This window comes from Rhinatrema bivittatum, chromosome 1 (assembly GCF_901001135.1).
Source record: "Rhinatrema bivittatum chromosome 1, aRhiBiv1.1, whole genome shotgun sequence".
NCBI classification, from domain to species: Eukaryota; Metazoa; Chordata; class Amphibia; order Gymnophiona; family Rhinatrematidae; genus Rhinatrema; species Rhinatrema bivittatum.
The window spans coordinates 793,988,722-794,005,718 of NC_042615.1; the positions used below are offsets into that span (position 1 = coordinate 793,988,722).

The 16,997-nt window shown below is 43.1% G+C and overlaps 1 protein-coding gene across 1 annotated transcript; it reads right to left on the reverse strand.

Annotated features, from left to right (window-relative positions):
* Positions 1-884: 884 nt before the first annotated feature.
* LOC115082336 (C2 calcium-dependent domain-containing protein 4C-like) lies at positions 885-3,420 on the reverse strand. Its single transcript, XM_029586575.1, has 2 exons — positions 2,341-3,420; positions 885-1,384 (listed from the first exon to the last, which is right to left on the reverse strand). The coding sequence occupies exon 1, from the start codon at positions 3,373-3,375 to the stop codon at positions 2,488-2,490; it is 888 nt and encodes a 295-aa protein (XP_029442435.1). The 5' UTR covers positions 3,376-3,420; the 3' UTR covers positions 885-1,384; positions 2,341-2,487.
* Between the last annotated feature and the right edge of the window lie 13,577 nt (positions 3,421-16,997).

Sequence of the window (16,997 nt, forward strand, 5' to 3'; positions counted from 1 at the left end):
CTGACTGCTAAATTGGTTATTGCATATATTCCATATACAGAGAAAACATACATTGCATGGAACACAAGTCTTAATATCATAGCACTTGATTACAATCTATAATTCTCATTTTTACTATTCTGGATATTGTATATGTGTAAAAAAGTACCATTAAAAACACTTCTTGTCAGAGAATTAAACTTGATAATTATTATTTTAAAGAATTGGTTTGATTTGTTTTACAGGGTCAAAATATTACTTCTGTTTTATAAATCATAGTCTGCCCCAATATTTGTGATCTGTGAATTATGACTGATAGATCTCATTTGTCATTTTCACGAAAATGGTCCATGTTTTAGAAGTTATGGTTTATGCGTAGGGAAATCAGAACCTCAAGTCCATGTAGGCAATTGGGGTAAAATCAGGACTGGATCATCCAGCCCTGATGAAACGGAGCCAAACTGTCAGCCTAATGAAAGCTTATGACACAATTTTTTTTTAAAGTCTCTGTGTGACTAATTTATTGAGTAGCAAATCTGTTCAATTTGATTAAAGTAAGTATGTGGCAATCAAAGGATAAGGGAGGAAGGGAGAGTGCTGAAAAACTGGTAAAGGAGAGATTTTGACTTTTTACACCCTCACTGTTAACTAAATAATAGCAGAAAATTAATGACACAGATTGTGTCTGCTTAGTTTGCAAATAGTATTGAACCATTTTCTATACACACCCAATAAATCATAACATTAAAACAAAGAACTTAAGTGGGCAAGGTTAATAGAGAATCAAAGCTGTATTGACAGAAATGCCTATGTCTGCTTGACAAGCAAGGAAACTGTTTTATCTTGGCTTGCTGCTCCAGCTTCCCTTTTGTTTAGTGGTCACATTAACTAGAAAACAAACACAGTTGAACAAAAAAGATTTTATTGGATTTACTCACAGAGGTAACAGGTGGTTTAAACCCATGACTTTTCAGAATGAAATCTCAGCAGTTAGGCAAACAGTGTATACTGAATTGCTGATAGAATTTTTGCAGAGACAGCTTGATGACAATGTTATATATTTATAAGAATTTTAATAAGCATCTTTATAGTAATATTTACTTTTAAAAAATTCTTAATTAAAAAATAGATATTTTAAGATTTTCAACTATGATAAAATGCAAACAATACATGAACTGTATTTTTTTTTAATTTAAAATGTTAAAATTACAGTGCATTATCAAATTGGTAAGGAATCATAATAAATGAAATAATTTCATTGCCTAACATTTTTCTAGCACTACATAAAATGAAGTGGAAGCAGATACTGCAGTCTGTCTGATTATATTAAAACAGATACATAGACACTTCTGGGATCTTCTGCGTGTGTGTTTTCAGCCAAGGTAGTGGACAGCATCTCACCTACCTGCCAAAAACAAATGAAAAGCTAATTAATTTATAATGAACTCTTAAAGAGAAAAACAAAAGAGCATAGATTTGTCTAAATGTCAAGAAATGCAATTCAGGACATGAGCAACTGGTCAAAGACACCAGAACTTTCATCGGTAACTCACCAGGATATGTTTACAAAGTGAAGGGTATTGGGCAAATATGCCAGATTTAGACTTGGGAAATAGAAATAGCAATCAATCAGGGAACGTCTGTCAACTCTTCATTCTGTTTGCTCAATTCATCCAGCATAAACTCCATAGACAAAAGTAAAGATTGTCCTTCAAGTATCCCCTAACTCTAGATGAATATTTGAATCAATTTGTGTAGCCCTGATTCTTGTAACATAATTTAACTCTTTCAGTTAAGCACACTTATTCTCAGGAAAAGTATAAATTCTAGGGGAGAGGAAATGTACATTGTGACCCTTCCAGAGAAGGTGGTTAATTATTTATATTTCTTTGAATTTTTGGCAGTAGTATTTTTTGTTGCTCTGATTATTATCTTTTATATGCATTGCAATTTGTCAGCTCATTCCTAATGCACTGTAATCACCACAGGAGAAATGCAAGTCAAAATTGTCAAATTTGAAATTTAATTTAATTTTGGTGATTCTACTGATTTATTACAGAAACAAACACATCTCTTGGCACTAATTTACCAAAATAATGAAAGTCTACTCATTTTATGCTTTTAAAATGTTCATTTATGAATACAAATTTTGGCAAATTATGAAACATCCTATTGAAGTCTTCCTAGTGATTTCCTGTAGAGATGTTTTTTGACCACATCACTTGAGAAAAGTTCTCAAAATAATGACTTCATTTTTAATGAGTTATATAACTGATTTAAAATTCTAGTTAAATTAATTAAATTGATCTTATCATTGAACTTAGATTTAAAATGCAAAAGGTTTAGATTAGCATTAGTTACCCCAGGTAAGTTCTGCAGGCTTGTTCTAGTAGAATGGCACTTTGCTTCCTGTCCAGAGTCCTGAAATGTTGGCAAATGCACAATGTTATTACGAGGTCTGTGTAACAAACCAGTCCGTGGAAGTCTCTGTCAAAGCTTAGATTGAAATTAAGCAATAGGGCTGCTTCGTGTCCTTCCCAGTGGCACCAGAAATTTATCCACTGCCCTGCTGTTGGACTGCATGTGTATGATGCCAGAGAAATGCTTCTTCATCAGTGACTGAAACCTTTTTTTCTCATATTTGATGGTACACTCTTTAGAGTCTGCTGAGAGAGGAGACGGAGGGGCGTTGGTGCATATTGCTTCCCAGGACACCGATCTGCCAGTTTTGTTTGGTGTGACTGGTGGCTCTGTGCTTCTTCTTTGCTGTGCGGTTGGGTTTCTTGGGTTAGAAGAGCTTCTTGTTGCAGCAGGACTTTTCCTCCTCTGAGACAACAGAGCTCGAAGACTAGCAGAGTCATGCTCAAAAAAGAGGGATTCCTTCCTCCTGATGTTAGGGCTCTCACCTAAGGTAAGAAAACCATATGGTGTGGTGATTTTGGGGAGATGGGGCAATGACAAGGCAGCCCTCGTGGCCGGGTCTGAGTGGTCTGCTGCTCTCTCCAAGTCTATTGGAAGGAAAAATGTATCAGTTGAGCACACTGATATCTTTTTGCACAGTGCTTTCCTCCTGTGCATGCTTTCCTTCTTTATGTAGGAGTCAGAATTGCTTCGTTTTGGTCTTGGAGTCATTGGCATTTCATGAGAGATGTCTCTGTCTGGAGAAAGATTGTCACTATCTGCTCCATGGGTCTCATGAAGAAAAATATGACCCACATCCAAAGGTGGAATAAAAAATTTGGGGATGCGATCTGGAGTCATTACAATGTTGAAAATGTCCTTGTTTCTTTGTGATAGCTTATCTTCTGTTGCTGGTTTTTCAGTTTTGAAAGCTGTCCAAGTGAGCATGCTCTCTAAAGCACTCTTTATGGAGAGCTGGGTTGTTGCAGACAACATTTTTTTTCCAGCCTCTATGATACCAGTATGGTGCTGATTGCTGAATGAGTTCTCAGGCAGAGATTTCTGAAGGGGAAACTCAATTCCTGTTTATAAAACAAAGCCAGCTGGGCTACGTCATTCGGTAGTTCCACGTCATTGGCATGGCAACCAAAGATAAAAGGCTTTTACACTCCTACTAGTACACTTACATTTTGATTCATGCTGCAACCTTATTATATTGCAGCTTAAAGTCTTTGATATTTTAATTCGAGCTGATTTCACTGCTCTTTTAAAGTATTTTGGAGGCTCACTCAAAAATGAAATTATTAACATGTGCATACTGTGTGATCCACTTCAGGTTTATCCCTACACTGTCACCTGCAGGGACAAGAATGCTCCATGTGTGTTAGGAATTATGACAGAGAGTGAGTCATCAAATAAGAAAAAAATAATTGAATTAATTTAAAGCTATAGCCAGGGATATACTCTTCGATTTGAAATATATAGATAGAATAGAAATGCTGCTTCAAAATGACCTGAGAGCATTAATGTACTTTGAGAAAGGGACAATGCCTGAAGACAGATCATACTGGAACTTAAAATTACAATCATCTAACAATTAGGTGAACAGCAAGCTTCCTCGTTTAATTTTAGCAGTCTCTCCAGAAGAAATAACCCTTTTCCTATTCAATGGTTGTGTTCTCCAATAAGACAACTGCTTAGCATGGCAATTATAATGATGGCTTTAGTAATGCAATCATTTTTTTCTCTTGAAACTAAACAGACAACCACCCTTCTTATGACAGGTTTTAGAGCTTTCCAACTTACTTGACAGTATGAGAAACTACAATAAATATGCCTAGACCATGGTAGGATTCCCCCCCAAAAAAATATTTTTTAAGTTGGAACAAAAGCTAACTTTTAAAGCAGTATTAAAAAGAATTGTAGCTCAGTTACAAGGGTAGGCGGGGCATCTGGGCACGGACACTATCCATCTGTTTACAAACACGATGGACATGATAAACGGATTTAACACAACATTACAGAATCTGATCCTAGCAATGTCTTGACAGCTTTGCATTTAGACTCCACCCCTTCAGATTAGGAGTAGCCTATCAGCACTTTCCAGCAGTACAGCCCACCAAAGCTTGGGTATCGCTCAGCCACCTGACCAGTCCTCTCCGTCACACCCCAGTGAGAGAGGACCCACAGACTGGACAATGACTGCACTGTTTGTATCTGCTTCATGTTGCAGCTCACCCTCCCCCCCCTCCTCACCTACACCTGCACCTCCATATCAACCACCCGTATCCAAAGCTAATTTATACATCCAGAATAACCCAGGCTTGCATCCACTTTTCCTTCTCTGTATTTTAACTTATGCTTATATTTCTTATCTCATAAAAGATGAAGAAAGAAAACATAAAACAATAATTATTTCCAGATAATCTGAGAAAAACTGGTAAAATTGAATGAAACAATCTCCTCATATAGGCTCCCTCTCAATGAAACCCGCACTCAAGCATCCCCCCCCACCCCCTCTTACCTCCCATGCTCTCTCTCACACCCTTCTGCTCTCTGTCACCCTCCCCTCATATAGGCTCCCTCTCTGAAACCCACACTCAAGCATTCCCCCCACCCCCTCTTACCAACCAAGCTGTCTCTCACCCTCCCCCACATCCCCCTCCGCTCTCACACACACATTCTCTCTCACCGGCATCCCCCCACCCACCCTCTCTTACCTCCCATGTTCTCTCTCACACCCTTCTGCTGTCTCTCACCCTTCCCACCCCCCTCTTAACAACCATGCTCTCTGTCACCCTCTCCTCTCTCTCACACACACACACACACACACATTCTCTCTCACCAGCATCCCCCCCAAGCTCTCTCTCACACCTTCCTGCTCTCTCTCACCCTCCCCTCTCTGACACGCATTCTCTCTCACCGGCATGCCGCTGGACATGCTCCATTCGCGGCAAAGATGAAGGCCCGGCACGCCGTTCACGGCGAAAAGGGAAGGCCCCCGTGTGCCGTGAATGGCGCGCCAGGCCTTCATCTTTGCCGTGAATGGAGCAAATCCTGCAGCATATGGGAGCCTTCCCTTTTTGCTGCGAACGGTGCGCCAGGCCTTCATCTTCGCTGCAAACGGAGCGTGTGCCGCGGGACATGCTCCGTTCATTGCATGCTGGGGTCTCCTTTGCTATTTTCTGCACAGAATTTGACAATTCTGCACGGGGGGGGGGGGGGGATTCTGCGCAAATTCTGCGTTCTGCAGTAGCGCAGAATTCCCCCAGGAGTATATGTATGCCTTGGCGGTATAGATACTTGTTTGCAGTTTCTGATTCCCTGCACTATACACATTTGTGTCAAAGATACCACAATTCATTTTGTGATTTCCTTCACTGTACAAAATAGGGATTTTTAATGCCTTTATTCTGTTTGTGAATCCCTGCACTGAGAATCATGGGATTTTGATATCTCTAGCTGTTTGTGATTCCCCAAACTATGTCTTTGTGGAATAAACATAACTGTGCTATTTGAAATTCCACACACTGTACACCATGGGGATTTGATATCTCTCTGCTGTTTGCAATTCCCCTCACTCTATGGCATGGGAGTTTTGACATCTTTGTGCTGTTTGTGATTATCTCCACGATATGTTTTGTGGTTTTGACACTTCTGTGCTATTTCTGATTCCTCGCACTATATGCCTGGGGTGTTTGATGCTTTTATACTGTTTGCTATTCCTCACACTCTAAACCAGTGTTTCTCAATTTTTTTTCTGTCGGGACACATCTGACAGATGGTTTTCACATGCAAGACACACTGACCCATGATCGTCATGGGGCTAAATGTAAAAGTACAGTTTGCATCCACGGGAACCCCCTGACCCACAATAATGAATGTAAAGCAGAATTATGACATTCCCCATACAACTCACCCTACAAAACAGATATTCTGGTTCTGGTGTCATCTCAGTAACAGCAACTCAAACTCCTTCTACTTCCAGGCTCAATAGCCTTTTGAAAAGACAGCAGTTTACCACCAATGCATGTCCTCTTGAGAAAACACAACAAATAAGACTGATACAAATGCTTACATGCTAGTAAAATATCTCATCTCAGTAACAGACACAGAACTGACCTAACATACTCCCAGGATCTGTAGTAATGCACACAAACTAATCCGAACACAGTTACACCTGTATTATGGAATACACTCAAACAGGAGCAACCCTATCTATGAAAAGGCAACACTACAAATATTAAATCAAGTCCTGAAAACCAATACACCTCTTATTAGGAAAACAGATCTAGCAAGCAGCTATAGATCCCTACACAGAAATAATTGTAAAACTATACTAATATGCAGAATAAATGTTTCAAAACAGCTATGAACAGAATAACATCCAACAATTAAAAACTCATAAAAACTATTAAACATTCTCCAAACACCAATAAAATATTTCAAAAAAGCAGTCATCACATAATATTAAATAATTAAAATGGCAGTCAATCAAGAAAAATAAACTTAAAAAGCCACCTTTACTTACCTCCTCCAGCAGCTCTCCTACTCCCCTTCCATGCAGGCCGTGGCACACATCAGAAGCAGCAGTAGAAGCTAAGCTCTATACTCATGGTCCTCTTCCTTAGTGCCCATGTTTCTCTCTCACACACACACACACACACACACCATACCAGTCATGCCCCCATGACCATTTTCTGTCTCTCACACACCAATCATCTCCCAAACAGTCTTTGACACACAAACACCAGTCACCTTCCTGAACAGTTTCTCTCATGCCATACACACACACAGACTTCCCACTTCCATGTTCTACTTACATATATGGGCTTCTCACTCTCATAATCACTTTCTCTGTCTCACACACACACACACACACACACACACACACACACCAGTCTCTCACTCCCATGCTTGTTCTCTCCACATGCACAAGCTTCTCATTCCCATAATCACTTTCTCTCACACACAAACACACACCAGTCACCTGACCTCTCTCATGCATACACACTAGAGATGTGAATCGTGTCCTCGATCGTCTTAACGATCAGTTTTGGCTGGGAGGGGGAGGGAATCGTATCGTCGCCGTTTGGGTTTTTAAAATATCATTAAAATTGTTAAAATCGTGAACCGGCACAATAAAACACCCTAAAACCCACCCCGACCCTTTAAAATAAATCCCCCACCCTCCTGAACCCCCCCAAAATGCCTTAAATTACCTGGGGGTCCAGCAGGGGTCCGGAACGACCTCCTGCAATCGAATCATGTTGTCTTCAACCGGCGCCATTTTGCGCCGCCATTTTGCAATATGGCGGCGCAAAATGGCGCCGGCCGTAGACAACACGATTCGACTGCAGGAGGTCGTTCTGGACCCCCGCTGGACTTTTGGCAAGTCTTGTGGGGGTCAGGAGGCCCCCCAAGCTGGCCAAAAGTCCCTGGGGGTCCAGCGGGGGCCCGGGAGCGATCTCCTGCCGCGAATCGTTTTTCCATACGGAAAATGGCGCCGGCAGGAGATCGATTGCAGGAGGTCATTCCGGACCCCCGCTGCACTTTTGGCAAGTCTTGTGGGGGTCAGGAGGCCCCCCCCCCAAGCTGGCCAAAAGTCCCTGGGGTCCGGGAGCGATCTGCTGCCGCAAATCGTTTTTCCGCGATTCGCGGCAGCAGATCGCTCCCGGACCCCAGGGACTTTTGGCCAGCTTGGGGGGGGGGCCTCCTGACCCCCACAAGACTTGCCAAAAGTCCAGCGGGGGTCCGGAACAACCTCCTGCAGTCGATCTCCTGTCGGCGCCATTTTCCGTACGGAAAAATGATTCGCGGCAGGAGATCGCTCCCGGACCCCCGCTGGACCCCCAGGGACTTTTGGCCAGCTTGGGGGGGCCTCCTGACCCCCACAAGACTTGCCAAAAGTCCAGCGGGGGTCCAGGAATGACCTCCAGCACTCGAATCGTGTTGCCGTACGGCAATATGGCCATATGGCCGGCGCCATTTTGCAAAATGGCGCCTGCCATATTGCCGTACGGCAAAATGGTGCCGGCCGTACGTCAACACGATTCGAGTGCAGGAGGTCATTCCCGGACCCCCGCTGGACTTTTGGCAAGTCTTGTGGGGGTCAGGAGGCCCCCCCAAGTTGGCCAAAAGTCCCTGGGGGTCCAGCGGGGGTCCGGGAGCGATCTCCTACGCTCATGACGTTGGGGGATAGGAACCAAAATGGCGCCGGCGCTACCTTTGCCCTGTCATATGACAGGGCAAAGGTAGCGCCGGCACCATTTTTCTATCAACGCACCCGTGGCCCGAGAGTGGAAGATCACAACGGGACCCCCCCACTGGACCCCAGGTAATTTAAGACATTTGGGGGGGGTTCAGGAGGGTGGGGGATTTATTTTAAAGGGTCGGGGTGGGTTTTAGGGATGTTTTAGTGTGCCGGTTTTCCCGCCCTCCCCCTTCCCCTCCCCTTCTCCCGATTTACGATTTTTGATGATAAATCGGGGGAATTCCTATTAAATATCGACTCTAATGATTTTTGACGATTTAAAATATATCGGACGATATTTTAAATCATCAAAAAACGATTCACATCCCTAATAAACATCAACAAATGTTATTTGAGCCTCAGATAGATATCAGAATAGATAGGTTTTCAAATTAAGCTTAATTTATGTCCCTCAGGAAATCCAAAGACTTGAGAACAGCATTGGGTTGTGTCGCACTACCTATATTAGGGAAGTGTGAAGAATCGTGAATATGTTCCTTCTTAGTTAACGAGTTCAGGAAATCCAAAATAATGAAGAGGGCAAGAGTCCCTAGAACCTCCCACTCAAGTGCATTTTTCTTATTGAAATTATTCTTTCTCTGAGAAATATAGGCAGATAAAATTAAAACGCTTTTCTATCTCTTTTAGCTTTACAACTAAATGAGAAGCTGATCGATGTGTGATTTGGTTTGTATCTTGCTCTTTGTGTACTGCATAATAATTTTTAAATGCTAGACTAAGCTGAACTAAACAGTGCAGAGGTGTTTGGGGGTGGGAAGTACAGGAGGGGGCAAAGTGAAAAATTTGCCATAGAAAATGCATGGTGGGAAATTCAAGGAAATGCAGTGCTTAGAACTCGAGAACCATTGGGTTGATATGGAATTTGATAGAGAGAGGGTGTGAAGAACTTTATTTGCATTCATTAAATATCTAGTTTGAGGATGTTTTGTTGAGTGTGTTTTGTGTGTGTTGGGGGGGGGGGGGAGTGTGTGTTGGGGGGGGGGTATCAGGAAAGGAGCAAAGTGGTTACTTTGCCCATGGAGAATGCTTAGGGAGTGATGGAAGGGAGTAGATGGGGGGCAAAGCTGGCACCTGTAGAAAAGAAATGGATGGGCAATTGAATCAAAGCAGTTTGGAATGCCACTTTTTCTACTTTTGTTTTCTATGGTCTTTCTTTTTTTCCTCTAAGAAGAATAATGAACTTTAATTACATTTTGTAAAATGACCAATATGAATTCACTTTGAAGACAAATGTTTTGTATAACCACTTTATCCAGCATGTTTCAATCTACTTTCATTCTGTCTTGGAATTCCTTTTAAACTACAGTAAACATGATGTATAGTTGCCATATCAACCCAATGTACTGGAAATTAATCAAACACTGCCCTCTGCTGTTTTATCTGTACATATCTCCTTGGCATTTACAGTTCTTTAAGATGACTATGGTAGTCTGATGCAGCTGTCAGTCACATAATATTGTACATCCAAAGCATGCATATTATTTTTTATTCTTAAAGTGAAGCATGCAAAATAATCAAAAGTAAATAGAAAGAAAGAAACAAATACTCTACATTACAAAGCACATTCCAGAGAGAGATCCCAGGGGACATGACTTCATATTCTTGTGTCTTCTTTAACTTGCAGGCTGCATGTGTAAACATCATAATCAATGTAGGTGGCAAACTTTTAAAAACATTAACATTTAAATCATTAGGATGATCCAGTCTGAATTTAAATTAAAATTAGATTTTGTGTAGTGGTATGTACTCCAAAGGTGCCCAATGAAAGATCCTTATGTCTGAAGAACACAAGGAGAAAAATGCACTTTGCTGAAATTAAAGTAAGTGGTCTATGCATAACAGTTCAATAAGAATCTCCTTCTGATGTAGGAAACATTGAAAAAGATACAACTCCACTAGAAAAGCATTTTCATGATTAAATATTGGATCTCTGCAATGAATTGCCCTGGAATTCAGAGCCATAGGCAGGCTCAGAAAGTGGGAAGCTATTGAGGAGCAAAGGGACGCTATCAGTCTTTTAAAAGCAGATCCATTCCACAGTCTTCTGGCAATGACTTCCAGATTTTCCTACTTAGAATCTCTAAATTTGCCTTTCCACAATGAATGAAAAATCCAAACTGAAATATACTACACTCTAAACATTTCTCTCACTCTCCCTCTCTCTCTGTGTTACTCTATCCATTCCTTTATATTTCCAGGTTAGAGATGGAATTGGGTAGGGCAATCAGGATAATTGTTCAGGGTCCCAGAACCAAAAGGGCACTCCAGGCAAAGCTGGATGACATCACTGAGACAGCTTCAGAACTCCTGGCACTAGCCAGGAGCAACATCTTGGGATGTATCTAATGCTGGCAGTCATTTCAGTATTATTCTTCCCATCATGCTCCATGTGTGATCTACCATACTGGCTCTCACTTAGGCAACCAAAGACTCTTTTTACCTATAAATCCTCACCAGTGACAGTTTGTGCCTCTGGGACTACGCAAATCATCTGTTTACTCTTTGCTCTTAGCCCTTGGTAGTGCTCATCAAACATTTCCATCCCCTGCCACCCGAAATCATATTTCCAGAAATCTGGAATGGATTGTTGCAATTTAGGACTAGAGGAGGAGGAGGAGGAGTTGAGAGAGGAGACAAAGATTTAGTAGAATTTTAATAAGAGTGTGGTAAACATTGGAAGGAAATCTTTCAAACAACTGAATACGGCAGCATATATACATGCATGTGGCCACGGGTATTTTTTACCTTAGTATTTTACCTTAGTATTTTATAACATGCAAGTATCACATATACATATATTATGAAATACATGTTTATTTACCTCACAACATGCATGCTTATGTTACGATTCATGAGTTAGTGGACCCTTGGCCTGAGGTGAGCGATGGTACCGCCCACGGGGAAGAGCCCCACTGGACCTCACCGTCGAGAGGCGAGGTCTGCAGCAATAGGTGACACAGCCTAGAGAGTACAGAGAGAGAGCAGGAGACTGGGGTGTGGATACGATTGCCAGAATAGGTCCTCCTAGTGGTGAGGTGCTGAGCAGGCCCTGAGGAGCAGGGAAAGTAGGCTGGGTATGGAGGAGTGCAGAGAGCGACCTCAGGAGGGCCCAACAAGGGTTCCGGGAGCGGAACCGCGATGGACCACGTGACGTCGGCGTCACATCGGAGTGACGCGGACGTCACGTGATTCCCCACGCATCCGCTCCCGGACCCTCACGGAACTTTTGGCCAGCTTGGGGATTTTTGGTAAGTCTTGGGGGGGGGGGATTAAGGAGGGTGAGGGGTTTAAATTTTTATTTAGATCAACAATTGCGATTTCCAACGTATTCAACATAGCTATGTTGAATAAGTTGGAAATCCGATCGTTTACGCCTCATCACTTTTTTAAGTTAAAAAAAAAAATAAGTTGCGTTTTCCATTTAAGTTCAAAACGAATGCACACCCCTACTCCTCAATCAGAAAGAATATTTCTAGGGAGACCATGGAGGAGGAAGACATGGTGGATGAACAAATTGGCTAGCTCTGGAGCCAAAGGAAGACCAGGTAGTGCCACAAAGTGAACCATTTTCGAAAATCAGTCCACGGTGACCCAAATTATGTTATTGCCACTTGAAGGAGGAAGTTCCACAATGACATCTGTGGCTATGTGCTTCCACTGCTTGCTGGGCACAGGAAGTGGTTGCAGGAGACCCCAAGGATGACCCACTAGGGGCTTATAATGAGCGCATGTGAGGCAAGACTCAACATAGGCTTGTGTGTCCTTCTTCATGGTGAGCCACCAATAGAATTGTTGGAGAGTGGAAAGGTTTCTAGACTGTCCCGGGTGGCATGCTGTTAAGGAGTTGTGAGCCCAGTGTAGTATCTTTCATCAGGGTTGTCGAGGAACTACCATTTTCCCAAGTGGCACAGTGGACGTGGCAGACAGGAGAAATTAAGCTGGATCAATAATGTGCCGTGGAACATCAGGGACATCTTCAGTGACAAAGGACCAGGAGACTGAATCGGCATGGCAGTTTTTATTGGCTGGATGGTATCGTAACAGGAAATTAAACTGAGTAAAAAAAAAGGGCCCAATGTGCCGATGATTTAGGCGTTGAGCATTAGAGATGTGAATCGTGTCTTCGATCGTCTTAACGATCGATTTCGGCTGGGAGGGGGAGGGAATCGTATTGTTGCCGTTTGGGTGTGTAAAGTATCGTGAAAATCGTTAAAATCGTGAGCCGGCACACTAAAACCCCCTAAAACCCACCCCGACCCTTTAAATTAAATCCCCCACCCTCCCGAACCCCCCCCCAAATGCCTTAAATTACCTGGGAGTCCAGCGGCACACTAAAACACGGCACACTAAAACCCCCTAAAACCCACCCCGACCCTTTAAATTAAATCCCCCACCCTCCCGAACCCCCCCCCCCAAATGCCTTAAATTACCTGGGGGTCCGTAGCGGCGGTCCGTAGCTTAAATTACCTCCGTAGCCTTAAATTACCTCTGTAGCGGCGGTCCGTAGCTAAATCGGGGGAAGGGGGAGAGCAGGAAAACCAGCACGCTAAATCGTGTAGTCTTCAGCCGGCGCCATTTTGCAAAATGGCCGCCGCAAAATGGCGGCGGCCATAGAGCAAAACGATTTGACGCATGAGGTCATTCTGGACCCCCGCTGGACTTTTGGCAAGTCTTGTGGGGGTCAGGAGGCCCCCCCAAGCTGGCCAAAAGTTCCTGGGGGTCCAGCGGAGGTGGACCCCCGCTGAACGACCTCCTGCAGTCGATCTCCTGCTGGCGCCATTTTCCGTATGGAAAACGATTCACGGCAGGAAATCGCTCCCGGACCCCCGCTGGACCCCCAGGAACTTTTGGCCAGCTTGGGGGGGCCTCCTGACCCCCACAAAACTTGCCAAAAGTCCAGCGGGGGTCCGGAATGACCTCCTGCGTCGAATCATTTTGGTCTATGGCCGCCACCATTTTGCGGCGGCCATTTTGCAAAATGGCGCCGGCTGAAGACCACACGATTTAGCGTGCCGGTTTTTCTGCTCTCCCCCTTCCCCCGATTTAGCTACGGACCGCCGCTACGGAGGTAATTTAAGGCTACGGAGGTAATTTAAGCTATGGACTGCCGCTACGGACCCCCAGGTAATTTAAGGCATTTGGGGGGGGGGTTCGGGAGGGTGGGGGATTTAATTTAAAGGGTCGGGGGGGGTTTTAGGGGGTTTTAGTGTGCCGTGTTTTAGTGTGCCGCTGGACCCCCAGGTAATTTAAGGCATTTGGGGGGGGGGGGTTCGGGAGGGGGGGGGATTTAATTTAAAGGGTCGGGGGTGGGTTTTAGGGTGTTTAGTGTGCCGGTTTTCCTGCCCTCCCCCTTCCCCCGATTTAAGATTTTTTGACGATAAATCGGGGGAATTGGTATTGTATCGTGGCCCTAACGATTTTTGACGATTTAAAATATATCGGACGATATTTTAAATCGTCAAAAAACGATTCACATCCCTATTGAGCATGGTGCATATACTAGAGGTTCTTGTGCTCAGTAAATACTGTAATCTGATGCTGTGCCCCTTGAGCCAGGGACGCTACTCCTCGAAAGCCAGTTTAATTGCCAACAACTCCTTATCCCTGATTGCATAATTATGTTCTGCTGGAGAAAAATGTTTAGAGAAGAATGAGCAAGGGTGTAAGGTATAGGTGGCTGAATACTGGCTGAGTACTGCTCCTAAGCCAACGTCAGAGGCGTCATCCTTGACAATGAAAGGCCATCGGGGGTCTGAATGGTACAGACATGGCTCCTGGAGGAAGGCAGCCTTGAGTTCCTGGAAGGCGGTGATGGCCTCGGGTGACCAATGAGATGGGTTGGCCCCTTTGCGGGTCATGGCCATGAGTGGGGCGGTCAGTGTAGAATAATGATGAAGAAATGATCTAAAGTAATTGGTGAAGTCAAGAAATCTCCGCAGGAAGACCAGGTAGTGCCATAAAGTAAGCCATTTTCGAAAATTGGACCACAGGGCCTTGAAGCCTGTGAGTTGAAGCCAGTCACGGATTGGCCCATGCCATTTTTAAAGATGGCGCCGGCCATCCAGTGCTCCTACCATGTGACAGGGGCCGGCCAATGGCACGGATACCCTGTCACATGGTAAGGGCAAAGGGCTATCGGCACCATTTTTATTAGTGGCAGCCGACGGCCCGAGAATGGGAGGTCGCTCCCGGGACTTCCGCTAGATCACCAGGTATTTGTAAAATGTTTTTGGGGGGTTTGGGAGGGTGGGGGAAGCTAAGGGGTCAATTTTAAAGGGTCGGGGTGGGTTTTATTTTTATCGGCTTGGGCCTCACTAAAAAAAATTAGCGATGTGAATCGGAATCGGAACCAATTCCGATTCACATCTCTACCGCTCAGATTTTTTTCTCCCTCCAGCCAAACCCGATCGTTAAAACGATCGGGCACACGATTCACATCCCTACTAACCACATGTTCATCTGGCATGCCCAGCAATGTGGTTTGTGGAGAAAAGATGCAATCCCTGTATTGCCGCCATGCCCTCCTGCATGGCAAGTGCTGCCATGGACCCTGGCTCTCACCTCTAAGAGGAGTTTGAACTTCCCTTGTCTGTTGTTGTAGTTCTTGTTGTTTTTATTGTTGTAGACGCTGAGCATGCTGAAGCAGCGAGTATCCCACTACAAGTAAACTTCCTCCGAACATTTTATCTTTAGGAAGACAGGTCAGGTAAGAACGGGTGTTTTTATTAGCCCAGGAGAGCTTGGTAGGTGTGTTTGAATGAAGGCCTTATTTTTTTGTGTGCAATAATAGCTGTGATAATAACCACGATCCACAATAAGCCACTGTCACACAATAAATGCGTTTCTCTCCTTCTAACACCAAAAAAATGTGTTATTTCCGACATTAAATCCAACATTATTGTGCATTAAATCGCTGCAAAATGTGGTAGGAGACCCTAATTTGCATTAACTCCTCTCATTTGCGTACTCAGAATAAAATTTACATGCTTGCTTATGATGTGATATTTATCACGCAATTAACGTGCATTAGGCACCATTCAATGTGCATTAGGGCCTCAACGCGATTTGAAAAATAACCCTGTTAATTTGCTGCTGCTGAGAAGAAAAACAAGATTCAAAAAAACTTTAAACCTTGTTTTCAGTTCCAAGTTGCTAACAAGGTAGAATAATTGATTGCATCGAATGCTGAAGTAAAGTCTAAATAGATTGCAATCACTGCTTGCCTGGAGTCTAGGTAGGGCATGCGGCAAATAATCATTTACAGATACAAGCAATGTTTCAGTGCTGTGATTTTGCCTAAAACCACATTGATTTTGATATTAAAATTTGTGAGATTACAGATAGTAATTTAAATGACTGAATATGGCCTTTTCAAGAAGCTTTCCCAAAATTAATAGATTTGATATTGGTCTATAACTTGTTGGTTACTCTGTTGGCAGTGACCTCTTCTTTTTCATGTGGCAAATAAGTGACTGTTTTAAGATTTCAGGGACAATCCCCTCAGACACTGACAGATTAATTAGTTTGATCAGAATGAAATAAAATCATCTTTCAAATTCAGGAGAACTCAGGCAGGGCATGGGTCAAGGACACAATGGGAATTTTTTTTAACTTAGCAAGTCGTTGACCTCAATGCTCGAAATATACTCAAAGGAATCCAGGACTGTTATTCTATGAACACTGTTATGAGTAGTCATATTAAGGTTATAGGAATGACTGGTTAATTAGAAAATCAGCCTTACTCTTACCCATGTTAACATGCATAAGATGCTTGAAATGAGAAAGTTAACATAAATATCAGGGATATTTGCAAGTGGTCTTTGCGTACAAAAAATTACATAGAGAAATATATATGTTTCCTTTGTAAATAAGTTTGGAGAGAAAAAAAAAAGTTTGATAGTAGTATGCCTTCCCTTTTGGCATCATACAGAAACTGTTGTTAGTGATTTAACAATAGTTAGGGAATGTGCTTTTGTAATGTGTTGATTCATTTGAAGCAGATTTCTATATCTTCCAATGTGTCATATTGCTTGACTTGTTCACTGCAGTACAAAGTTGACTAGGCTGTAGAGAGAAGACTGAATTGCTTGGTGGAACAATTTGGGAAGGAGCAGGTTAGGGATTAGAAATGAAGGTAATTTGTGACTTACCTGTTTGATTAGTAATTAAGAGGAATGTTAAGGAGAAGCTATGTGGGATTTAGGGAAAAGGCAGGGAGGAGTTTTATGCTGTAGGATGCCTTACTGTCACAAAAAGGTTTGTATGTGACTCTTCAATAATGCAAAGGGGAAGGCTTTGCAACCTTAATATCAAAATATCATATGATGACATTTTAAAAATCAAT

What these genes read in the sequence shown, in the direction of transcription:
- LOC115082336 (XM_029586575.1), bottom strand. Translation starts at nt 3,375, where the DNA reads ATGTTGTCTGCAACAACCCAGCTCTCCATAAAGAGTGCTTTAGAGAGC.